The sequence below is a fragment of the Vombatus ursinus genome, unplaced genomic scaffold, assembly GCF_900497805.2.
Source record: "Vombatus ursinus unplaced genomic scaffold, bare-nosed wombat genome assembly UNPS02000749.1, whole genome shotgun sequence".
Classification (NCBI taxonomy): Eukaryota; Metazoa; Chordata; class Mammalia; order Diprotodontia; family Vombatidae; genus Vombatus; species Vombatus ursinus.
Window position 1 is genome coordinate 24,459,640 of NW_020940527.1, and position 27,045 is coordinate 24,486,684.

At 40.2% G+C, this 27,045-nt stretch overlaps 1 protein-coding gene across 1 annotated transcript in view; it reads left to right on the top strand.

The window, feature by feature from the left end:
* HPSE2 (heparanase 2 (inactive)) overlaps nucleotides 1-27,045 on the top strand; it is a 703,572-nt gene that overhangs the window by 431,044 nt on the left and 245,483 nt on the right. Inside the window, exon 6 of the mRNA XM_027857706.1 lies at nucleotides 19,455-19,502. Within this exon, the coding sequence (XP_027713507.1) occupies nucleotides 19,455-19,502 (48 nt within the window). The remainder of the gene's footprint in view (nucleotides 1-19,454; nucleotides 19,503-27,045) is intronic.

Here is a 27,045-nt window from a genome sequence, read left to right on the forward strand (position 1 = left end):
AGAGATAAAATAAAATACATAGGACTTACAAAGGAGAGCAGTTATTTTGAAATACAATTATAAAAAATTTTTTTGAAAATAAAACAAATCTGTTAAAATTGTTTTTACATGTAATTGGGGAAATAATAAAATATTATTAAAAAAAGACAAATCCTCAGATTCCAGGGCTAGATGATCTTTCAGGCCTTTCCCGAGCTCCAACATTCTGCAGTTCATATTAGTTTCTAATAAGATGAGTGAGATTAAATTGTCTGAATAATCTTTGATTTCTTCTATCATTCTTACTTTGAAATCTAGACAGAAGCAGGAGAGGGAAATTTACTTTTTGTCCTACCACCCCACAGAGGGCTCTGAAATGTTGGCACAGAATGAAGCATCCCCCATAGCACTGTGGGAATTAACATTGGTCAAATGCCTTCTGTATGCAAGACATTGTGCTAGGCCAAATCTGACAGGATAAAATTATTTTTATGCTTCTGCAGTGGCTCAGTGCTTAGAAATATGAGCAGGGTCTCCTGGGATAATGCTCTGATCCCTCTCTTAATTCTTCCTTTGCATACAGAACTCTCCCAGCTAATGAGAGGGAATTGCAGATAACAAGGCAAGATTCTTGGTTCTTGGCTACATAGACAAATGGGGACTTCCAACAGGCTTCATGTCCCCTTGACCCTGCCATATCTCTGCCATGAATCCTCTGTTTATGATGACTTTTTGGAGTGTGTGTGTGTTTGTGTGTGTGTGTGTGTGTGTGCGCGTGTGTGTGCACGCGCATGCGCGTGTGTGTGTACAAACAGAGACACATAGCCTAGCTCATCCAAATATGATGCTACCACACTAATAAAGGGTGTTAGAGGCCTGGATTTAGAATGAGAAAACCCACATTTGAATCCTGGTTACACTTATTAGCTGAAAAATTGCATGTTGGTTAATCTCTGTGAGGCAGTCTGTATTATGTGTAAGATATTTTTAAATTCTGTAATCACATGGATTATCATGGACAAGTTTCATAACCTCTCAGTGCTCCATCGTCATCGTCATCACCACCACCATCATCAACATCACTAATACTTAAGGTTTGCAAAATGCTTTAAATACGTTATCTCATTTGAATCTAACAACCCAGTGAATCAGATTTTATTATTATCCCCATTTTATAAATGAGAAAACTGAGGCTGAGAGAGGTTAAATGTCTTACCAAGGATCATACAATTATAACAGCTGTTTGAGACAGAATTCATATTCGGGTCTTCCTGAATCCAGGTCCAGAACACTATCTCCTGTGCCACCTGTCCTCATGTTACACACTAGCTGATGATCTGTGTTGGTGAAGGAAATCTCCATGCTAGGAGTTTCCTGTACTGAGAAAATCACAGGTCTATACCAAAAGCAATATTTGACTCCGCAAGGGCCGCAGTAAGGTCCTTGTAGACCCCATGCATTTCAGGGCTCATTTCATGCCCCTAATAGATGCCATTACTCTGTGTATATTCATGGTTCGTAGCATCCCCCTAGGGTGATGTCAATGAGATGCCTAGTGTACCTGTTGGGTAATAAAGTCCTGAGTTAGCACAGAATAATAGTTGGCATTGATATCACTTTAACATTTGCCAAACACTTTGCATATCTTCCTCCCATCCAGTCCTGAAGGTAACCCTATTAGGCAGGTATTACAGGCATTCATGCCCATTTTGCCGATGAGGAAACTGGGGCTCCAAGATTTTAAGTAACTTGACCATAGGCACACAGCTAAACAAGTGTCACAAGTGGGATTCCTACCCCCATCTTTCCTGACCAGGTTCTTTCCACTGTACCACACTGTACCCTCAGGAGCCTGTTCTGATTGGTTCGGTGCTCCTGGGCTGGGGGTTTCCCTATTCCTGACAGTTTTATAAAAGGTCCTCTAGTCCCCTTGTTCTCTAGTCTTTCACATGGAGAACAAGCAAGTATCTACTGCAAGAGAGCAAGCAGGGCCTTGGTGTTTGGTTGGCTTTTGCCATGCCCTCTTGGCATGTGAGACCAGAGCCCATCTTGCACCCAGCTCAGAGGGCAGAGAAGAGTAGAGCTGGTGGGGAGGGGCTTGGCACTGTCAGTGTCGCGAGGACGATACAGGGCCCTGCTCTGGCCAGAAACCTGCTTCCTCTGCGTGAGCTCAGCACAGTGTGAAGATACACAGCTGGGGACAATTTGCTTCACCAAGTAATTATCACAATGTTATTCCTAATAATTGCTCTGTTTTGTTTCAACTATAAACTACTGAACCAAAATGTAGCAGAGAAGAAGAAAGCAAATCCTTCCTTTTGGGTTCATAATTGGAGAGACTGCTGTCCCACTGTCCCTGGAGAGAGAATAGAGCTTCCAAACAGCTGGTGTGGGCTCATCGGTAGGAGCATGCATTGACTATGGGAATTTTTTGCTCCCCATTAGTGAATATTGCTGATTGCTCTTTAGTTCAGCAGACATTTATTAAGCCCCTACTATGTGCTGTTGCCTAGAGCCTATACTCTTTTTTTTGGAGGCAATCAGGGTTAAGTGACTTGTCCAGGGTCACACAGCTAGTAAGTGTCTAAGGCCAGATTTGAACTCAGGTCCTCCTGACTTCAGGACTGGTACTCTATCTGCTCCACCACCTAGCTGCCCCTTAGAGCCTTTACTGTTGGTAGGAACTTTGAAAAAACATTCTTAATTATTTTAAAAACTTTTGAGTTTCAAATTCTCCTGCTCTCCAGCCCACTGAGAAATCAATCAATATGATTTGGTAGATACTTAATAAACATTTGCTGAATTGAATTGTTCTGGGGTGGGGTGGGATGGTAAAACAAAGGTGAAATAAAGTCTTGCCTTCAAGGAGCCTAAAGTCTAGTAGTTATAAATCCCCCCAAAAATATGTCTCCCTTCTTCTGTTTTCCTTTAGAGAGGTTCTGTCCTGATTTTAATTGTTGACTAACTCCTCATTCCAGACTTCAGTAATAGTTATAAAAAAATCACACCCAGTGGTGTGCTGCTAAATTAATTAAATTAAACCAGTGATTAAATACATTAGTATTTGTACACAGTGACAGGGGCTATATAAAAACTTATTCCCTTTCCCTTCACCCATAAATGTTTAACAATGGGCTTTCCAAAAAACATGACCCGCTTTTAAGTTTAATCTACACTGTTAATATTTTCTCCATTTTCTGCAGTCAAGAGCAGAGGTGTCAAATAGGAGACTGACAATATTCCAGAGTGCTTTTGAACCAGCTTAAAATGTAATTGAGAAACATTTCACAAAATAAATAGAAATTGAAAAATATATAGATAATGTGAATGTGTGGTTTTCTAAGTCAATTTGTCCTGGAAGGATTTACTAGCCCTGTTTCTATTTGAGTGTGACACCCTTAGTTAGTCAGTCAACAAACATTTTAACTGCCTACTTGCTTGTCAGGCTCTGTGCTACCTACCCTCAAAGAACTTACAGTCTAATTCGGGAAACAACAAGCAAACAAGTATATACATACAGGAAATAATTAAGACAGGAAAGGCACCAGAATTAATTGAGTTAGGCAGTCAACAAACAATAAATTAAGCCTTGATTTATAGTGTTTGCCACTGAGAAGTTACAAATCCCCTCAGAGCAGTATGAGCTGGCTCAGCACATCCCTATGTACGTCCTAATACTAGCGGAGAGAGGGGTGAACTATAATGTAGTAAAGTGGAAAGAGCCTTAGGCTTACTATCAGAAGACCCTATTCAAGTCCCAGCTCCACCATTGGCTACAACCCCCATTTCATAATGTGAGGCATCCAGCTGTGTACCTCTGGACTTCCTTATCTATAAACTGGAGAAGACGCCATATTGCTTGCACTTACTATGTGAAAGTGCCTTATGAGTAATGTGTATCCCAGGGTGTGCGGATCTCTGAATTAATTATTTATCCAGGTTTGTAAGTGGCTCATTAACTGGGCCTGTCTAACTTGTTCAAGGACCACTAGTTACAAGATGAAGTCAATGTTAGATCGATTCAAACCAAATTAGAACAGCCAGAGAATGAGAAGAATCCTAACTAGTGAAGTAAAATTCTTGGAAAGGCAGAACAGTCCAGACCAGTAATGGTGCAATCATTGAATATCAGAGCTGGGAGGAACCTTTCCAGGCAGTTAGTGCAACTTTCTCTTTTTATAGACGAGGAAACGTAACTCTGGAGGAGGGAAGTGACTTGTCCAAAGTCACATGGCTAATTTTCTTTGGTACCCAATGGACATTAGTTCATAGAAAGTTGGGGGGCAAGAGGAGAGAGAAGCTTGAGGCAGATTCATAAAGAGAGAATATGAACTGTTTAGGTAATCAGGTAAAAGGGACTATTGGCCAAAATTAGAGACCAAGATGGTCTGTTTCCTCATCTGGACTCTTCGTGGGTTTTCACCTCAATATTTCAAGTAGTATGGGATTTTATTGGTGAACATTCTCCACCATTGGTTAAGCTCATGGTCTCTCTGCACCTTTGTAAATGACTTCCCTGGCTTTCTGTGGCCAAAAAAAAATCATCTTTTGGTGATTACTGTCTCCATATTTTTTATAAGTAAATGTAAATGTACCAAGACTCAGAAAAGTTGTAATTTGCTCAAAACCACGTGTGAGAATTTTTTTTTTTAAGTTGCAGAGTCTGGTGTTGAACGCTGTCTCTGAATTACAGCCTTTTCACCATGCCAGCATGTCAACCTGTGCGTGCGTGTGTTTGTCTTTATATCTAGGTAGATACATATTAGACATGTACAAGAGCCAGCAGAAGACTGAAATGTCTTCTTCATTCCCTTTGCACGGACTATGGGGGAGGGGGGTGGAAGGGAGAGAGACAAAGAAACACAGAGGGAGAGAGAAAAAAAGAGACACAGTTGGGGGAGGGGGAGATAGAGAAAGAGAGAGACAGATAAGAGGAGACAGAGATATAGAGGTAGAGAAGAAAAAGAGATGGAGAGAGGAGGGACAGAGATAGAAGAAGAAGGAGAGAGAAGAGAGACAGAGGAGGGATGAGATAGAGGAAGGAGGAGAGAGAGACAGACAGAGAATACAAAGTGGATTGTAGAGCCAGTAGGAAAAAAACCTCCATTTGTCAGAAAACTGTGGAACGTGCTTAAAATGAGTAACAAGGTTTGCTGAAAGACTGAGGAGGAAGGAAAGGAACTTCCAAGAGAATGTCAAATAGAAGTTGCCTCTGGACTCTGGGTGGGGGCTCCTCAGTCAAGCAAAGAGCAACAAGGTTCCTTAGATCAATGCAATGGTGTGGTGGCAGACAGCTGGCCGAGTCACAATTCTAATCCAGGTCTTCTGACCTCAAATCCAGCCTTTTTTTAAAGTATTTTTTTAATCACCATGGACTTCAAAATAATTCTGAAATCTAACCAAGGTTTCTGGGATTAAATAGGTGATTTTACAGAATTGGAGATCCTGCCTATGGACAAAGGGAGAAAGCTCAGCCTTCTTGACTCTTGGAACATACAGTCTTTAGGGCATATGCTACCGATTGTGCAGGATTTATCCTCTTTCCTGGGAGCAAGATTCAGAACACAGCTTTCTGGGTCACACTCTGAAGTCTGGGAGAGAGAAATAAACCCATAAGGCTATGAATAAAGATGTGCCTTATTATAAGAGAGAACTGTGATACCCCCTCAAGGAGAAGGCCTGACAATATTTCAGGCACGTTATGCATGCAGGTGGAAAACAAAAAGAAAGAAATTCTCCCAGATTTGGGGATCCTTGGGGATGAAAGGAACTCTAGAAATGTAAGGGGATATTTTACTTTTATTTATAGCGGTAATTCAGCTCCAAAGGAGATGACCAAATGCTAACCCATCTACTAGAGCCGTGGTCTGTCTCCCATATTACAGGTGCCTGGTTTCTCCTGTCTCCTATTGCTGGAGAAGTTCCCACCCCTTTGCATAGCTGAGCCTTTATGTGAGAACCCAGCACACTCTGTTGTTATTATTATTATTTTTTTTTTTGGTGAGGCAATTGGGGTTAAGTGACTTGCCCAGGGTCACACAGCTAGTAAATGTCAAGTGTCTGAGAGCGGATTTGAACTCAGGTCCTCCTAACTCCAGGGTCTGTGCTCTATCTACTTCGCCACCTAGCTGCCCATGTGTTGTTATTCTTAAGAGGACCACCCACTGTTTCTTGTCACCAGAGTCCTGACTTTATTGGGCATCTGATCTTTGAAAGTCCTGTGTCCTCTCCTCCCCACTACTTAGGCAGCAGGTTTGGGTATCTGTCTGAAAAACATGACTGCCAAGCTCTGTGTGGTCCTTCACTTCTACATCTAGTGGCCCTGTTCCAAGCAAAGGAATAGATTGGGATGCTCAGGGACCCACTGATGATGCTACAACCTCACATGAATGTCAGCTTCCCAGCGTTATTTCACTCCTGTTTCCCTTCCTGACAGTAGGATTCTGCATGTTATTCCATTGTTCATATTTTTCTGGCTGAGAGTTTTGCAGCTGTATTGAAGTTAGTCATCTGTTTTTTTTTCTGTTCAAGTCACTTAGGATTCAAGGCTCTAGGTGGTTGCTACCAATATCTATGAATGATTTTCCTTAGTTCCAACTCATTTTGGAGAATTAGGTATCCTTTTATAAAAGGTTTCCAAGGCATTGCTACTACTACTACTACTACTACTACTACTACTACTACTACTACTACTACTATCCATTAGATGGTGAAGTTAGATAGAGCACTGAACCTAGAATCAGGAAGATCTGAGTTTAAATTCTTGTTTGAAATACTATCTCTTATTTCAGATATTTCCTAGCTGTGTGACTCTGGTCAAGTCACTTGTTAGCCTCAGTTTCTTCACCTGTGATAATAATAGCACCTTCATCCAAGGGTTGTTGGGAAGGTCAAATGATATATGTAAAGCACTTTGTAAACTTTAAAGCACTATATTAATGGTAGCTATTATTACTACTTTTACTCTCTGCCTCTTTAAAAAGCATTTGCAGGGGCAGCTAGGTGGAGCAGTGAATAGAGCATGGGCTGTGGAATCAGGAGGACCTGAGTTTAAATCCAGCCTTAGACTCATAATATTTCCTAGCTGTGTGACTCTGGGCAAGTCACTTAACTCCAATTGCCTCACCAAAAACAAATGAATAATTAAAAAGCATTTGCAAAGCACTTGACATAGTCTGTGTCGTTTTAGATTTACAACAACTCCATGAGGTAAATATGATTGTAATTACAGTCATTTCTCAACATTTGCATGTTTTAACTTTCATGACTTTAAGCATTCTCATGATTTTATGAGTAATATCCTTTTCACTCTCACACTGGCAACTCTGCACATTCATGGTTATTCTCAGTAGAGAAAAAAAAATGAGAGGCATGATGCCAGGCAAGTTTGTGGAGTGGCTGGTGTCCTACTAGGTGCTTCACTGTTCTTCTTCACCTTACCATTATAGAGTCAAGAACTCCCTGGGCATTCATTGCAAATTTTCATTGTTTACCTTTAAAACTTAAGTTTTGTGTTGCAATTATGCCCCCAAAGCATAGTGCAAGTCCTTTGGGCTCTAAGCCCAAGTGGGCAAAGTCGGTGATGTAACTTAGTGAGAAAATAAAGGTGTTAGATATACTTTACACTGGAATATCTCTAGCTGCTATCAACCATGAGTTTGGTGTTAGGGAACTGATAATTTGTTATATCCACAAACAGGAGGAAAGTATTTATAATACTATAGATTTTATGTGTTATGAAAAGTGAATATTTTCTGAAACTAATGTTTTCTATTGAGATGTTAGCACAAAAGGTCACAGAATTCTAGGGAATTACTAGCAAGAAAAAATGTCTTGCATGTTATCAATTTTATTTTGTGAACAGAATTTTATGGGTTATTTTATGGTTACTGTGTTAGGAAAGGTATACATTATCAGAATTAATGTTTTTATGAACAATTATATGTGGAAAAATATATTTTCAGCAATCTTTAGCAAAAGATCACAGTTTGGGGTGGTTGGAGGAACCTAGCCCCCTATTTCCCATAGGTTCAATTCGTCAAGGTTCACATTTTTTACTTTTGCCCTATTTTTTGGGAATATTACCCCTGTGAAAGTTGAGTGACTATATATTTGTTTTACAGATGAGGAAATTCAGGCTCAGTGAAATTAAGTGATTTGCCTGTGATCCCACAAATTTTAGAGGAAGAATAAGAGCCCCATTTTCTCCTGACTCAGTCCCAGTGTTCTTTCCACTGCATCATCATTCCTCTCCTAATCCATTCCAATGGATCTGTGATCTCATGAATTCAGATGCACCCTTCAAAGATGGGTCCATCCAAAGATGTAGTTCATAACTCATTCACACCTGCTCGTCTTGGCCACAACCTCCCATGAGTGCATCAAAGTGAGTCTACCAATTTGGCTAGAGCCTCTCATCTCCTTCTCTTGACTTCAGGAGGATACCCATGGACTTGACTCCCCACCTGTCCAACCTTGTTCTGATCATACAACCATTTCATCTTTTTCCACTATAATATGTTTTTTTCTTGCCATTTTTATTCTTATTTTTCTTTGAAGTTCTTTCTCTGGACACAGTTGAGCTGTGGGAACAGGAAGCCAGCCATTGATATCAGTTGGTCCTAAGGAAGGCATTAACTAGGTAGATATATAGTAGACACATGCAAAAGCCAGCAGATGATTGAATCTTCTTATCAATACTTTGTTCTAATGTTGAAGTTGTCTGAAAGTAGTTGATAAAAGCAGAAACACACAATTTCTAGGCTTGGGCAAATTCCTAAACTGACCTTTCTACTACTTGTCTTAAAAGGAGGGAAAACAAGAGAACAGATGAGACTTTTTTTGTGGCAAAACAGTACTCCTAGTCTCTGGATCCTGAACAGCTTTCCTATGTGTCTGTGGCTATTTTCCTATATTTATAATGTTTGTGTCTCGGGAGAATCTTTGTGCAATAGAATGTACTGCAAGCTGCCTGAGGTCTCAAGCACAGAAAACATTGAAGAGTTTGGGTGATGCCTCTGTGTCACATAGTCAGTGACAGCTGTACCTTTGCTAACTCCTTCAGAGCCCTGGTTTTTCCCTACATCAGGGGACTCTAATGTTCTTCAGTTAGCCTCCTGTGGTATATGTAGACTCCTCACTTTTCTTATTTTCTGCAGCCCCTGTTTGCCTTTTTCTAGGCACTTTCTATTGCATTTCCTCCTGTTTCTGACTTCTTTTCAACCTGGTTCCACTTGCCCTTTCTTCATTCTACTAATTATCTGACCTTGGGGTTGGGATAAGCTTGCTTCTAGATGTTTGAGAAAAATGAATTCTTTTTCTCCTTTCCACTAGGTTATGTTTCTTTCCTGTTCCTTGCTCAATATTTCTTCCTGTTGGTCCCCTAACTTATTCCACTTGATGAAGACATGACCAATGCCAAAGAAAACAGTTTTTACAGTAGCCAAGCTGGAAATGGATAAAGACCAGAGGAAGTGTTTGAGAGACATTTAGGATCAGAAGATAGAATGGACTTGTTCTTGGGACCTTCCTCCTTTCATTCACTATGGATATGGCAGGGGGTAGGCAATCTATGGAAGAGATTAGGTTTAGTCCTAAACATTTCCCCTAATGTCTAGAGATCGTGGAGAATTTGTTCCTGCTACTTAGCCCACGCCATGTCACTTTTCCTCCAGTCTTCTGACTTCCTACAGGTTGACCATTTTACTACCTGATCCTTGGTTTCTCTTTTTCTTCTCCTTATCTCACTCTAGCTCCATTTTTTTTCTGCTTAGCTGCTGTTGGAACATTTTTCTTCCACAACAGTAGCTCTCTGTCTATAAAAGCCAATGTTCCACCCCTGCATTTCTCATTTCTAGAACACAAACACAAATCTGCCTTTCTGCAGCTTACTCAGAATAGATGTTCTTTCCTTATATTGTCCAAATTTTGCCACATAATAGTAGTGCATTTCATTCGGACATGTTACATTCTTAGAATATCTTAGTTCATCTGGGGTGGGTAGAGGGGATGTTTGAACCGAAGGTGGGATATTTAGAAAAGAAAGAAATGGAAATTTGGGATACTTTTGGAGTACTTTTGTAAATAGGAGGCAGCTAGATGGATCAGTGGATAGAGATCTGAGCTTGGAATTAGGAAGACCTGAGTTCAAATCCAGCTTCAGATACTTACTAGCTTTATGACCCTGGGCAAGTCACTTAACCTCAGCTTGCCTTAATCCACTGGAAAAAGAAATGGCAAACCGTTCCAGTATCTTTGCCAAGAAAACCCCGTGGACAGTATGGTCCATGAGGTCATGAAGACTTTGACATGACTGAACAACAACAAAGCAGCTTTTAGGAGCTGATGTTGTTCTGATAATTTAGAAATGGGTAGCTTAGTTTGCTCATATAATAGTATTTGACATGAAAGTAATTTTTCACGTGATAACTTCAAACTTGTGAATTGAATTTGCAGCAAGATATTTTACATTTTTGTTGCAAACCCAGTTAGAATGTAAGCTCCTTGAAGACAAAGATTATTTCATTTACGTCTTTGTATTCCCCAGGGTCTGGCATGTACTACTACTGCTGGTGCCTAATAAATGTTGATTGATTGAAATAGAGTTCACTGTTTATAGATCTTAGGAAGCCATGTCTCTTAAGCTGTGTTAGTTTATGAGAAGTAGGCAGAAACATAAACCCAAAGGATCTAGCAACATTAGGTCAAAATAAAGTAAGTCACAGCAAAGCGAATAGGCTACCTGGCATAGTGCAAAGAGCTCTGGATTTGGAATCAGACATTCTGGCTTCCCATCCTGCCTCTGCTCCTTATTTCCCATGTGACCTTGGGCTAGTTGCTTAATCTTTCTGGGGCTCATCTTCCTCCTGTGTAAAATAAAGGGGCAGGGATGTGATGATCTCTGAGGTCCCTTCCTGCTCTAAATCTGTGGTTTTCTGCTCTTTAACATGAAAGTCTGCAAAGCACTTTGTATACATTATCTCCCTTGATCCTTAGATATTACAGATGTTATTTTCCCCATGTTACAGGTGAGTTCCTGTGCCTTCAAGACTTGTGTCATCCCCGTGGCAAGCACATAACAGTGAGTCTCAGTTGTAGGAAAAGAAATGAGGGCAAAATAATAATAATAATAATAATAATAATAATTTTAAAACAGAAGACTCTAAAATTCACCAACCACAACTTCTGCCATCTAGGACTATGTCTAATCAGCCTCATTTTCTGAACCGTTGCCACTAGCAAGATGTTGCCATCTACATTAACATCTAAAAACTGAAGACTGGCTTCTCGATAAATCTGACATTTGGGGCTGTGTATGGTCATCCTCGCAGCACTTAGAGGTGCATGTTTCTTTTTTTTAATTCTTTTTTTTATATTTTTAGTTTTCAACATTTACTTCCACAAGATTTTGAGTTCCAAATTTTCACCCCCTCTCGCCCCTCCCCCCACCCCAAGATGGCATGCATTCTAAATACCCCTTCCCCTAGTCTGCTTTCCCTGCTATCTCTCCCCCTCCTTCCCCTTCTATTATCCTGGAGGGCAGGATAGATTTCTGTACCCCATTTCCTGTATTTCTTATTTCCTAGTTGCATGTGAAAACATTTTTTTTAAACATGTGTTTTTAAAACTTTGGGTTCCAAATTTTCTCCCTTCTTCCTTCCCCACCCACCCTCATTGATAAGGCAAGCAATTCAATATAGGCTATACATGTGCAGTTATGCAAAACACTTCCATAGTAGACATGCTGTGAAAAACTAACTTTATTTCCCTTAATCCTATCCACCCCCCCATTTATTCTATTCTTTCTTTTGACCCTGTCCCTCCTCAGAAGTGTTTGCTTCTGATTACCCCCTTTCCCAATCTGCCCTCCTCTCTACCATCCCCCTACTCTCTTGTCCCCTTCCCCTCCTATTTTCCTGTAGGGTAAGACAGATTTCCATACCCCATTGAGTGTGTATGTTATACCCTCCTTAAGTCAAATCCTATGAGAATAAGATTCACTCATTTCCTCTCACTTTCCCCTGGTTCCCCTCCACTATAAAAGCCTTTTCTGGTTTTTTTTTTTGTGAGATAATTTACCCCATTCTAACTTTCCCTTTCTTCTTCTCCTAGTATAATCCTCTCTCACTCCTTAATTTTATTCTCCAGATATGACCCCTTCATCTTCAACTCACCCTGTGCCATCTATGTATCTATGTATCTATGTATCTATGTATCTATGTATCTATCAATCTATCTATACATACATATAATTTTTTCCCTCCAACTACCCTAATACTGACAAAGGTCTCATGAGTTACAAATATCATCTTCCCATGCAGGAATGTAAACAGTTCAACCTTAATAAGTCTCTTGTGATTTCCCTTTCCTGTTTACCTCTTCATGTTCCACTTGAGTCTTGTATTGGAAAGTCAAATTTTCTATTCAGCTCTGGTCTTTTCATCAAGAATGCTTGAAAGTCCTCTATTTCACTGAATGACCATTTTTTCCCCTGAAGAATTATACTCAGTTTTGCTAGGTAGGTGATTCTTGGTTGTAATCCTATCTTCTTTGCCTTCTGGAATATTATATTCCATGCCCTGCGGTCCCTTAATGTAGAAGCAGCTAAATCTTGTGTTATCCTGATTGTGTTTCCACAATACTTGAATTGTTTCTTTCTGGCTGCTTGTAATATTTTCTCCTTGACCTGGGAACTCTGGAATTTGGGTACAATATTCCTAGGAGTTTTCCTTTGGGGATCTCTTTCAGGAGGAGATGAGTGGATTCTTTCCATTTCTATTTTGCCCTCTGGTTCTAAAATATCAGGGCAGTTTTCCTTGATCATTTCTTGAAAGATGATGTCTAGGCTCTTTTTTTGATCATGGCTTTCAGATAGTCCAATAATTTTTAAATTTTCTCTCCTGGATCTATTTTCCAGGTCAGTTGTTTTTCCAATGAGATATTTCACATTGTTTTCTAATTTTTCATTCTTTTGGATTTGTTTTACAGTGTCTTGATTTCTCATAAAGGCACTAGCTTCCAATTCCTCTATTCTAATTTTCAAGGAAGTATTTTCTTCAGTAATCTTTTGTACTTCCTTTTCCATTTGGCCAGTTTTGCTCTTTAGGGCATTCTTTCCTTCATTGGCTTTTTGGACTTCTTTTGCCATTTGGATTAGGCTATTTTTTAAGGTGTTATTTTCTTCAGTATTTTTTTGGGTCTCCTTTAGCAAGCTGTTAACTTGCTTTTCATGATTTTCTTGCATCACTCTCATTTCTCTTCCCAGTTTTTCCTCTACTTCTCTTACTTGCTTCTCATAATCCCTTTTGAGCTCTTCCAAGGCCTGGGACTGATTCATATTTTTCTTGGAAGTTTTGGATGTAGGAGCTTTGACTTTGTTTTCTTCTTCTGGTTGTATGTTTTGATCTTCTTTGTCACCAAAGTAAGATAATATAGTCTGACTCTTTTTGCGCTGCTTGCTCATGATCCCAATCAATTACTTGAGTTTTAAACTCTTTGTTAAGGTAAGAGTCTGTTTCCAGTGTGGAGAAGGTACTATCCCAGGCTTTGGGGGTTTGTACAGCTGTTTTCAGAGATACTTCTAGGGACCTGAAAAGTGTCAGTTCTTCCAGGGTGTGCTGTGATAAGGGGTGAGGTGTTTTCTCTCCGCCGCTACAACAAACTCCACCACGCCAGCGCTCCTTCTCACCCCAGGACTGCCCCTCAGAACTGTGACCCAGATCCAAGCACGGGCAAAGCAAGAGATTCCTGCCTCAGCACTAGCAAAGAGATTCCTGCAATCCCCCTCTGATCAACTGCTCGATTCCCCCTCAGTCCGTGGGTCAGAAGCTCAGAAGGCCATGGGGGCAGCTGAGACCTAGCTTCTTCTCTCACCGCAGTCACAGACTTTTCCCACTGACCTTCTAAGTTATCTTCAGCATTTAGGGGTTGAGAAGTCTGGAAACCGCCACAGGTGCCCACGATTCAGTCCTCTGAGGCCTGCTCTAGGGTTGCTGTGACCTGCATGCCTACGCCGAAATGCGCTCCTCTCCCAGCCTGGTGCGATGTACCTTTCCGATCAGCCATCCAGGTTGTCTTGGGCTGGAAATTTGTTTTACTCTGTTTTTTTGTGGGTTCTGCTGCTTTAGAATTTGTTTAGAGCCATTTTTTGTAGGTATTTGGAGGGCTTTGGGGGAGAGCTCTAGACAGTCACTGCTGTCCCTCCGCCATCTTGAGGTACGTGTTTCACTTGACAGTATTTGCAGATTATCTCTTCCCCCTCCCCTTCAAAATAACTCAATGTGGAAATGCTTCCATGTGCTAGGAATTGGCCTATTTTGCTGAGGGTAGCTATGAGACATTGTGGCTCAGTGGTGACTTCCATACAAATATGCATCAAACCCCTTCATAGTTCACTGTAAAATAGCCTTCTAGCCAGGTAGGCCTTATGTTGCTGCAAAGGCAAACTCGGCAATTTTGCCTTGAAATATTGGGTCAGAAGGAATTCAAGAATGATTGCACAGAGGTTATAAAATATGAATACAGCTAGGCTATAGTTTTAATCTTCTAATAAATTTAAACGTAGAAGCTGAGAATCTAGCCTTAAATACTTGATAGTTGTGTGACCCTGGGCAAGTCACTTAACCCTGTTTGCCTCAGTACCTCATATGTAAAATAAGCTGGAGAAGGAAATGGCAAACCACTCCAGTATCTTTGCCAAGAAAACCCCAAATGGGGTCACAAAGAGTTGGGTGTGACTGAAATGACTGAACAACAAGCAGAAACTAAGGCTCTCAGATATACCCTTAGAGAGTCAGGTTGATCACCTTTAAAGATATACAGTTTCTATACCTTAGGCACTTCACCTTTATAATGGATACCAAGTAAAGCGACAGGTCTTAAGGTACTGGTACACTACCACTGCTGCCACCACCACCACTGCCCTGCTGCCCTGAATTACTCATCTATCTTCAGCAGCACCCTGCTCTGGGCACTTGAGTTTCATTTGAGTCAATTCTGTTCATTAGCTTGTTTCCGCAAAATTCTCCTCATGGCCCTGAGGGGATGGCAGAGTAACTTGAATGTGAGCATTCAGCACTACTTTATTTGTCATTTAGCATGTAGCCCATCCATACAAACATATATACAATAATGGCATCCTCATTGCTCAATCTTTATTGCACCTTTTTAGTATCCCCATCTTCTGTCTCTTTGTTCCAATTTGTATCCAGTGAGACTCAGTTCTCCATCCTGCGACGTTAAGGGCCAATTCTTTTCTAAAATGGAGATTTCCAGCAATCTCTGAGGATCAGCACCACTGTTTCTAGAAATGGCATGTCAATTAACTGACTTATGGAACTACTTAAAATTCCCTTCCCTGGTCACCAGTCTGCTGTAAGTGTTAACTTTTCCTATTAGATTGTAACCTTCTTAAGTGTAGGGATTCAGGTGTTTCAGTTTTGTTTCCTCAGCATTTAGCATAGCTCCTGAAACACTGTAAGCACTTAATAAAGGTTTTTTTTTCCCCATTCATCCATCCACTACCTACCAACAAGATCCTCAAAATTAAAAAGGCAGTTAGTTCTTAGACAGTATTTACTGCCTATGTATCACCTTTGTTCACCACTTTTCTCACTGAAGATCCCCTTCCAGTTCTCTAATCTTAGAATTCCTTATGTCCAGGAGTTCTTCTTCTTAATTTTAATATTTCTCTCTTCTGCTAAACCTATCCTTCCCAAAGGCAGAAAGCTTGCTCCCAGTCTCACACTCCGGGTCAATGATAATTGCCTTGTCTTCTCCTTCAGAACTCCAGATAAACCCCTCCACTGGGCACCAGAGTCTTAGGAACAATTTCTCAGGGCATTCTTCAGGTGTTTTGGGTTTCCCTTATAGAGTGCTAACCTGGTGCTTTCTGCAGCAGGAGGCCACAGGCTCTCACCTCTTTTTTTTATTCTTTATCTTTGCTTTTTATTTTCTCTGATTCCCGATGCCCTGAGCCTTTGAGCAAGGGAAAGCAGTAAGTTTTTTGTTTCTTATCACTACAGGAGTAAAGGGATATTATGCTCCTGCCAGTGGGTCCTGCATGTTCAGCCATTCTGAGCCTAGACAAGTAGGGCAAGTATTTATCTACCAGCTACTAGTTCAGAAGTCAATAGGAGGAAACCTATTTCTGATTTTTTTCTAATTGTGAAAATGGCACTGTTCCTGTGATGAGGAAAGGCTGAGTAGCAAAAGATGATCACTTTGTGATTAAAAAAAAGTTTATTCACTGTTCAGTCTAAAAAAATCATGATTCAAAATTTTCCAGTATTTATACTTTCTCAAAATAAAAATGTCCACAGAAAAAAGCAGTTGAGTAAGGAAACAAAATTTATTAGGTGCTTACTATATGTCAGTTGCTGTATTTAGTATTTTACAGATATTCTATTATCTGATCCTCACAACAGTGCTGAGAGATAGATGTTATTATTTCCCCCATTTTACAATTGAGGAAACTGAGGCAGGCAGAGACTAAAGTGACTTGCCCAGGATCAAATGGCTAATAAGTGTCTGAGGGCATATTTAAACTCAGGTCTTTCAAACTCTGGGCTCAGTTTTGATAAAAACCATTGATAACCTTGGGGAGAGGAGTTTATTTTTAGTGAATGCAATCTGAAGCCAAAGCATATAGGATTGAGAATTGAATTGATGGTAATGAAATAAAAGTAATGAATATAAACAATTTCAGGAGTTTGCTGTGAAAGAGAAGAGAGAGTCCTATAGGATGATAGTTTGAGGGGATGACAGGATAAAATGCTGGCTTCCAAAGATGAGGCGTACCCAATGTTGCTTGCATCTGAAATCCATCCCCACTCTCATCCTTTGTTCATGTCCTCTAGAGCAACCTGATTTTTCTCTTCCTCAACCTTCTTCATCCCATTTCAACCACAAAGCAGCATGGCCACATGTTAGAACTCACCAGATCTCCAGATTTATATCATCTCCAAGATTCAAATCTTGAGAAGTCTGCTTCCATCCATTTACCCTTCATACTCTCACTTATATTAAACTATCTTTTCCTGTTATCATAGCCTTCCTTCAGTTTCTTGAACCAGTTCCTTTCTTCCAGTCCATAGAACTTCATTTTGGCTTCACTCACTGCCATAATCAACTTTGATTTCATGATTGGCCACTTTGATGTCTCAGTGATTGCTACCCTAGAATTCTCTGCCTCTGCTTCTGCTACTTCCAATCTGTGTATCTTCATTGCTGCAAAATTATTGCTGATTTCTCCAGCCCTGATCCAAGACTGCCAAGCATGACTGGAGAAAAATCAGAAAATCAAGATGATTGCAAATTTTATCATTTCATGGTGTGACTGAAAGCAGAGCACCAAATTAGATACTTACTAGCTTATGTGATGGGCAGCTAGGTAGCACAGTGGATAGAGTGCCAGGCCTAGAGTCAGGAAGACTCATCTTTCAGAGTTCAAATTTGGCCTTGGACACTTACAACCTGTGTGACCCTGGGCAAGTCACTTAATCCAGTTTGCCTTAGTTTCTTCATCTGTAAAATGAGTGCAGAAGGAAATGGCAAACCACTCCAGTATTTTTACCAAATGGGATCGTGAAGAATCAGATACAACTGAAAAGCAACTCAACACCAACAACAAGCTTATGTGATGTTAGGCAAATTACTTAATCCTTCTGTGCCTCAGTTTATATATGTGTGTGTATGTGTATATGTGTATATATACATATACATGTATGTACAAATATGCATATACATATGTATATGTGTGTGTGTGTATATAAAATATATATATGTATATTAAGTGTGTCGGACTTGGTGGTCTTAAGGCCCCTTCCAGTTGTAAGTCTTTGATCTCACGAAAGTGGAGCAGAGTCTTATGATGATGAAGTCCATGGTATGACCTGCTGGTGGACAACTGATAAGAAATGAAAGTAGAAGTTTAGCGGAGTTATGAAATTGAAGAACTGTAGTATCTCACATGTTCATTAATGCTTAGAAGGTAGAGGTTATAACTTGGGAAAAGCAGAGGTAAGATGGAACAGGATGTGAAAAGAGGAATGAGAATGTTTGAGACTCCCAGGGTGAGTAATGTGGCAGAAATTGGTCTTTCAGTAAACTGCAATATGAATCAAATATGAACCAGGAGGGAAACAGGAAAGCCAGATGAAGTAAAAATGATCTTAGGCTCTAATTGTAAAGTAGGGTCTAGAACATAAGGGCTTAGGTCCTATTGTATTCTGCCCAGGTTTGGCTTCATCTAGAGAAGGATAATAGATTCAGAGATTTAAAGCTGGAAGAGACCTTCAGATTCGTTGAGTCCAACCCTTTCATCTTCCAGTTGAAGAAACTGAGGCCTAGAGAGGTTATGTGAGTTGCCCAAAGTCATCTGGCTAGTAAGAGGCAGAGTTGTGCCTTGCACCCAGGACCTCAGCCCCCAAATTCAGCAAATGTTCCACTGTGCCACTTCCAGGCACCATATTTTAGAAGAGATATTGACCAACTGGAAAGTATTCAGAGAAGGAGATTGGGGGCCAAGAAGACTGGGCACTTTGTTGTTGTTGATCCGTCATTCTCAAAGAGGACCAATGACATCATAAGGATGATGTCTGGACTTGCCCATGGATTAGATTTAAGTGAGGCAGAGCTATACAGAGTTATCAGCCTTGATGTCTCCTCCAGAGTCATCAGAGTCCAGTGGCAAGACAAAGGTCAAGATGACTGGCGATGGCCCAGGATATAGTGGGTGACCTTGGCCCTTCTAAATTAAGGTCTTTCCCAGGTGTCAGTTTGTCTGAGGCCATGCCCACTCAGTGACTAAGGACTGGGTAAGAATTGAGACAAAAGATGGCCTAAAGACATCAGTCTGGGAGGGGAAGATCCTCCAAGTTTCTGGCCAGAACATCACACCACTTAAGGAGCTATTGAAGGAATTGGAGACATTTTATCTAGAAAAGACTTAGGAGGGCATATGATAGCTGTCTTTGAATATTTGAAGTTCTAGTATATGAATGATCATAATTGTTTTTCTTGGTTTGAGGTGGGGGTGTGGAGGATAGACAGAACTAAGATTGATGTCCAAAAGTTGCAGCAAAGTAAGATCTAGGCTTGATGTAAAGAAACACTTCCTAACAATTAGAGATTTCCAAAGATGGAATGGGCTGTTTTGGGAGGTAGAAGCTTTCCCCCCACTTGAGGTTCATAAAGGGAAGCTGGATGACTACTTGTTTGGAATGAATGGAGGGCCTTTTTAATCAGTATCGCACTGAGGTCTCTTCTAACACTGAGGTTCTGTGGCCCTATAGGCATGGAGAATAAAGACCAACCTCACTTGGACCCATAATCAACCCTAGAAAGAACCATTGATCCTTCCTGTGGGTCTTGCACTGGGCCAGAAAGCACAGTTTGCCTTTTGTATTATTTGACTTGACTCTTGCTCGTGTAATTTAATTCACATTTCATGAGGTTTTTCCTTCCTTTCTTCCTAGGTTCATGAAGGTAGCTGGGAGCACTGTGGATGCTGTTACCTGGCAACAGTAGGTATTCATCAGTCTTGTTTTTCCTTACATCAGCTAAATTGTGGCAGAAAGAAAGACAAATTAGTTGTCCCTGAGTTTACATCTGAAGCATCCTAAAATTATCCATCATCCTCTAAGGAAAAGTTGAAACTGATTGTGGAACCAACTATTATGACAGAAAAATACTAGCTCATAATCCTTTGGGTTCTTATTCCAAGCAACCTGTCACTTTCACCAGATCTCAGATATTATATATTGTTTTAGATTAAACTACCATTAGTGGACAGGGAATAGAGATCTGAAGGTTTCCTCTGAGGAAACATTCTTTATCTACCACCAGGCTGCCTAAATGTAGGGAATATATTGAGTCTGGTATTTCCTTCAGCAATACATCTCCTCATTTATTCTAACTGGAAACTAAAGATGGGGGAAAACTTACAATTGTAATACTCCTGCGATGGAGTCAAAATGTGGTATCTCATTGAATGTCTCTGTGGCAGGAGCCACACTTAAGACTGAGTCAGTCTGTGAAGTGACGAACCAGGCAGGTCAGAAAGGATGATTTGTAAGGAAATGAAGTGACCTTAAGTGAATGGGTGCACAGAGCTCCCAGGAAGTAAATGAGGCAAAAAATGGATTGCTTGTAGAGATCAGCAACTCAAAGAAAAAGAAGAAGAAAAAGAAGACCGACTGACTGTCTAATGAGCCCAGTTTTCCCCTGAGGTATATTCGAGTCAATTCCATTCTATCCATAAAACATTTATTAAGCATCTCTTCAAGTACATAGTGATAAAGAGATATGGTGTAGTGAAAGCAGGGCTGGACTTGGAGGCAGAAAGCCCTGGATTCAAAACTGATCTCTGACTTTTACTAACTTATGACCCTGGGGAAGTCATTAACCTCTCTGTTAAGGTTAAGTGTTCATTTTGCTTCAGGAAACTCCTCAGGACTGATTTATTAAGTCAGAGATGCATTGTAACCTATGTTGGTAGAGGGAGCTATCACACTGGGAGTTTCCCACTTTGATGAAATCAAGGTGCTTCCCATATTAGTTCACATAGAAGGCATTCTATATGTGTTTCATTATACCTTTACCTATATGAGGAGCATATATAAGCCCACTTCAAACCTCCTTACTGTATACTCAACCCAAATATAGCATAGGACCCACATTTTCAGTGTTTTTCTGTAACTTGACCTGTCCTTCTTTCCTGTCTGACAGTCTCCATGTATGCCCTAATTTCCTTTACTTTCAATTTGATTTTAGCTGAATGTGGCCCTGACTATTAGGATGATTACTTCTCTAACATGGACCCCCTCATTATTACCCAAGGATTGTTGCCATTTGCCCCTTATCAAAGGCACTCAGCTATTACTTGTACCATGCTTGTGTATTCTGCACTTTGAAAAAGGTAAAATTTAAGAGCAGCATTGGTTAAACTTGAAGTGAATAAAAACTTAGTGGTGTGATTTGGGAGGGAATACGATCTGCTTTTGCTTTATTGTTGATAATCATTAATCTTTTTTCAATCAGTGGCTTTAACCATATCTAGTAGTGCCATGCACTGTTAGCCCCCAAGTGAAATATCACATTTGTGTGTTATCCACTTTCCAACCATTTCCACATACTTGCAGACGTCATCTTGTTAACTGCCATCAAATTGTCATGAGCCAGGGAATGAACAGTCATTATCTATACATACTTATAAGGTTGAAACCCAGAGAGATCTTGTGATTCTTAAATAGCCAATACTGTCACTACTAGTTGTAGGAGATACAAAGTAAGTCTGAAAGGTGCCTCCTGACTTCAAGGAGTTGACCTTACAGTATCATTCTGGAGACAAGATTAACACCCAAAGCAGAGCGGATGAGAGCTAAACTACTGTGATTGCAGGAACTCAGATGAGGGAGAGAACATTATGAGACTGGTAGCAATGGGGGTGTGTTATGATGAGCAGGGTTGTTCTTCACCCTCCTGCTGCCTTTTATCTAGATGAGTTTCCTGCTATAAACGACCTTTCTCTGCTCTGGGAAGTTGTAACAAAAGGAATCATAATTCTCTCATTTTTTTCTAGCTCTAAGCCCCCAGCCAGGGATAGCACTCTGGCTAACATGTTAAAAAGAACAGGGACCCTTACTGGAGGACTCGTGGAAACCTCCCCCACTCTTGCTCCCCTCGGACTTTGGTTCTGAATCCTACTATGTCCAGCTGGAAATGGGAGAGCAAGATCATCTCAGCAAGCTAATGCCTTTCATTTTTAGCCTTTCCTTTTAACAACTTACCCAGCTACAGCTCTGTTCTCCTTGTGAGACGCTTCACCTAACTTTGGGTGATATAATACATTTCCCAGTCTTCATCTCTGTAGACTCAGCCATAACCAGACAATAGTCATTTGTCTTATGGTCACTAAGAAGCTCTAGGGTTCAAAGCTCCCTAATTTATTTGTTTGTTTTTAATTCGATGTCTTACCTATTGGTCCATGCAAATGAGAGAAAAGGATACAGAGGCAATTAATGCCCTGGGATCAGCTACTTTACTAGATTTGTTATATGCAAATGAGGCCCCTAAAAGTTTTACATCCTTTACAAGGCACAACGTGATTCACTTAAATATGAAAGAAGCTCACCCTTTACAAGGCGCAAATGCAGACTGAATGAGACGCAATCTTTCATATCATTGTCTTGGTTACTTGCCCCTTAAATCCTGAAAATTTATCAAAATCTGAAATGCTCATGCTCTTCCAAAAAGCAAGGAAGGCTTCATGAATTTGTCTTTGAATGTTAGGTAGGTTTGCTATATACCAAGAAATTCTAGGTAAGTGAAATAATATGAGCCAATACACAGAATCTGAGAGTGAACATTATGTATGTAGGGGAATGGTGTCTTTGCATAGACTATCCCCCAAGCCTGGAATGCATTATCTTCTTACCTCTAGCTCTTAGAAAGCTCCACAAACTCTGTGAGTCTGTGAATTTGGATGGGAAAAATAAATATATCTTTATTCTCACTAACCTCTTAGAGAAAAATTTAGCATTCCTTGCATTATGAAGATAGGCAACAAATCATTATTCTGATAACAGTCCATGGGTATCACCAGACTGCCAGAGGGGCCCACGACACAAAGTCCAGAACCTCTGATCTGGTCCAATCAATCCCCATCATTTTACAAACGAGGCAACTAAAGCTCTGAGAGATTCAATCGTTTACCCAAAGTCCCCTGGGTAATAGATGGTAGAATTAAGTCCAAATCTTTTGACTCCAAATCAAGTGCCCTTTCTGCTGTACAACAGTACCTGTCCAGGGTAGCCAAGTGTTTAAGAAAACAAAATCGAAATCACAGTTTAGTCATCTGGAGGAATGGCAGTGGATCCATCAGAAAGTAAATACCTCTGCACTGTAGAGGCCAGGAAGGCTTTCTGTCCTAGTTAAACAAAGATAACAGTAAGAGTGTCCTCGCTAAGTGTCAGCTAAAGAACAGGCAGGAAGATGCTGCAAACAGAATTCTGACAAGATTAAAGATAAACACAGGACTTCCTGTGTGGCAAATAATATCAAGAGAGTGGATGAGGCAGTCTGATAAACCATTTAGCATTTTTAAGTTTCCCTTTGAATTTTTAAACTTGCCTTATTTAGTACTATATGTGTGTGTATATATACATATATATATATATATTTTGCATGTGTGTGTACATACACACATGCACATGCACATACGTATATATGCAAGTCACTTAACCCTGTTTGACTCAGTTTCCTCATCTATAAAATGTGCTGGAGAGGGAAATGGCAAACTACTCCAGTATCTTTGCCAAGAAAACCCCAAATGTTGTCACAAAGAGTTGGACACAACTGAAATGATTGAACAACAATAAGCTACACTTTAAGATTTCAAAAGCACTTTTAAAATATTTTCTTATTTTATCCTTACAACATCCTTGGGAGGTAGGTGCTAGTATTGTCCTCCTTTTACAGATGAGGAAACTGAGGCAAACAGAGGTTAAGTGACCTGAACAGGGACACACAGCTAATCAATAGTAGGATTTGAACTCAGATCTTCCAGACTCCAGTTCTTATGCTCTGTCCACTGCACAACCAGCTTTTATTTACACTGGAATATCTCTGAGCTCTAGTTACACACACTTGGAGGAACCTTGCTACTTAGTCTTTCCAGCACTCATTTGGTGGCAGTGTCTTGTGGTGTGGCAAAAGCCAAATGAATAAAAGGCCTAAGATCACTAGAACTCCCCTGAAACTTCAAGCCTGCAGGGGTTGTGGTCAGGACAATATCTTGTAAATCTTGAAGCACAGTGTAGAAATATAAGCTATCTTATTGTTTTTAAAGTCACAGAGTTACTTGGACTACAGATCTGAACAGAATTTCATCTGATGTAATCACAAGAATCTCACATCCAAAGAATATCTTGGATTTAATTTGGTAAAACCATAGGGAGTTTCAAGAAACCTCATTAAAACCCTATGCAAATAGGCATTCCTGAAGCTCTAATATGAAATTATTAGCAGTTCTATTTCAAATTGTCAAAAAGCAGATGGGAGGAGGGAGGGATTAATTGAAAAAAAAAGTGGAAAAATACTTCTTCTTAATATAGGGAAAAGACATGGAGGCTTTTACTTCCACTAGTAAGATGTTTCTTTGTAATCGTCTTTCTTTTTCTTTTACCTAAGGCAGGAAAGGAATTAGAAGCTCTTAGAGCCAGATTTTCTGTCCAAAAGAGATACTCAGTGGTGAGAAGGGCAGCAGAAATGCCTTGCAGAAATGTATTCTGAAAAATTTGACCTGCAGTGTTTAGTGTTGTAAATCAGAACAGAATCGCTCTCTGAGGGGATATCAAACTGTGGAATTACAGTATCTTAGATTTTGAATGGAAGTTCTAGGTTATCTAGTGAGATTTCCCTCCCATCACGGAACTTCTTCAACAACATCCCTTAGAGATCATAATCCAGTCTCTTGTCGAATATACCAAATAATGGGAAATTCACTGGCAACTCACTCCATTTTGGTCAATTCCAATTTTGTTAAAGTTTTTTTTCTTATTTTGACAGAAAATCTGCCGCCTTATAAAGATGTTGCACCCAACTTGCAGTAAGCCTCTAGACCTCATCAAACTCAGCTACTTTGTTAAATTTCACTCCTCATATCTGCCACCTATTGGTCCTAGCTCTGTTTTCTGCAGCAAGGCAGGGGTTCTTCTTCTACCTGATGGATATTCAGATATGTGAAGACAAAGCATCATGTCTCCCCACAAGTCTTTTAATCTCTGGGCTAAACATCCCCAGTTCATTCAAATACTCCTCTTATGACACAATTTTCAGACATTGCAACATCTTGGTACCTTCCTGTGAATGTGATCTAGTTTAACAGTGTCCTCACTTAATGTGTGGTGTCCCAAACTAGATAAGTATGTTCTTCCATCAACGTAGCCTAAGTTTGTGTTCACTTTATTTTAGCAGCTGCAACACACTGTTGGTTTCTACTGAGCTTGTGGTCAACAAAAACTCCTAGAATTTTTTCACATGAACTATTGTCTAACCAGTTCTCATCCATCCTGTACTTATATAATAGGTTGCTTTGAACCTAAATTTGTTGTTGTCCAGTCATTTTTTTTAAGTTGTGTCCAACTCATCATGACCCCATTTGGAATTTTCTTGGTGTAGATAATGGAGTGGTTTGTCATTTTCTTCTCCAGCTCATTTACTGTTGGGGAAACTGGGGCAAACAGAGTTAAGTGACTTGCCCAGGGTCACACATCTACTAAGTGTCTTAGACTAGATTTGAACTCAAGTCTTCTTGACTCCAGGCCAGCACTCTATCCACTGTGCCACCTAGCTGTCCCTAAAACCTAAATACAGGGCTTTATATCGTTCCCTTTAAAATTTCACCTTATTGGTTTTATCCCATCATTCTAGTCTATGGAGATCTTTTGACCCTAATTCAGTAGATGTCCAAGGATTTCCTTTGAGCTTTGTGGCATCTGCAGAGGTGACAAAACATTAGAACTGTGCCTTCTTCCAAGTCATTGGTTAAAATCTAAGACAGGCCAGAGTCAAGAGCTGATCCTCAGGGCATTCCACTTAAGAAGTTGGCAACTTCAGGCCATTTTTTCTTTCAACCTACTTTGTCACCCTATGTATTCAAAGGAAATTATAAAGGCACAGGCTTTTTCAAATAATGAGTTGAATCTGGTAAAGAGAACATAGTGTTCTATCATTTAGAATTCTTTTACCAGCTCCCTCCAAGGGGGTGAGAGATTGCATGCTAAGCAGTAAGTTACCAAGAGTGATCCCTGGTGGTAAAACAGGGGAACTGCAGCTGTACAGTTATACACTGCTGAAGTGAAGAAAGTGAAAGTGAAGAAAGATACTTCAGAAAGTATCTTTGGTGGGCAATGTGGACCAACCCCTGTGTCGGACATGCTTTGGCCTAGACCATGTGGCATGGCATATTATTGCCATTATACTGACAATTTACTTTCAATTATAGGAATGATCTTGTAAGTGTCAAAACAAAAATGTGATAAAATAGAGTGGCAAGACTTTGAGCTGCAAGGGACCTTAGAAGAACATTTAATCTAACTTCCCCATTTGGGATAGGAGGAAACAGAAATTTAGATAAGTTAAGTGACTTGCCCAAAGTCATCAACATCCCAAATAACTGACTTTTTCATAGTAGCTAAAGTTTTGCAGAGTTTTATGTAGCATAGCTCATTTGATCCTCACTACAACCCTGTGAAATAAGCACTTGGAGGTATTATTAATACCATTTTACAGAAAGGAAACTGAGGCTCCAGAGAGTTTAACTTCTTTGCTCAAGGTCATTCAGGTAATAAGTAGCTACAGGTCCTATGATTCTAAATCTAGTGCTCTTTCCACTACAGACCAATATCATAAGAATCACTGTAGATTTGTGGTCACTCGATAAGCATTTATTAAGTGCTTACTTACTCTTTGCCAGAGACTGTCCCAAGTGTGGGGGAAACAAAGATTGGCATGATAGAATCCAAGCTAAGGAAAATTAATCATGCAGCAATATGCAGGACAAATTGTAGAAGTGGGGGCCCAAGCAGCACGGAGACCATCAAGAAGTAATTTAGGCATGAGACAATGAAAGGCTTGAAAAAGAATGTGAATGAAGAGCCAGGGAAACATCTGGGAGCCATTTCAAAGAAAAGTGGCAGAACTCAGTGACAGATTTGGTCAAGGGAATGAAAGAAAGAGGTATTTCAAAGGTGAAATGGAATGAGGCTAGATGTGAGGGTCTCCATTGAACTTAGCCAAAGTCCAGGTGAGGTCTCCGGTGGAAGGAGCATAGAGAGAGAAGAGTATGTAGACCTGCAGAGTGGACCTTGAGGAAGAGGCAGATGAGGAGGAGTATCAAAGGAGACAAAATAGGAGAGGCTGGAGGCAGACCATAGTAGGAGTTATGGAAGCCAAGAGAGGAGAGGCTTGCCAGGCAGCAACATCAGAGTCTCAAAGAAGGGGAAAGGCCATTGAATTTGAAGGGGAGCAGTTTGCTGAGCTTTTCATAACTCTTTCTCTCTGCCC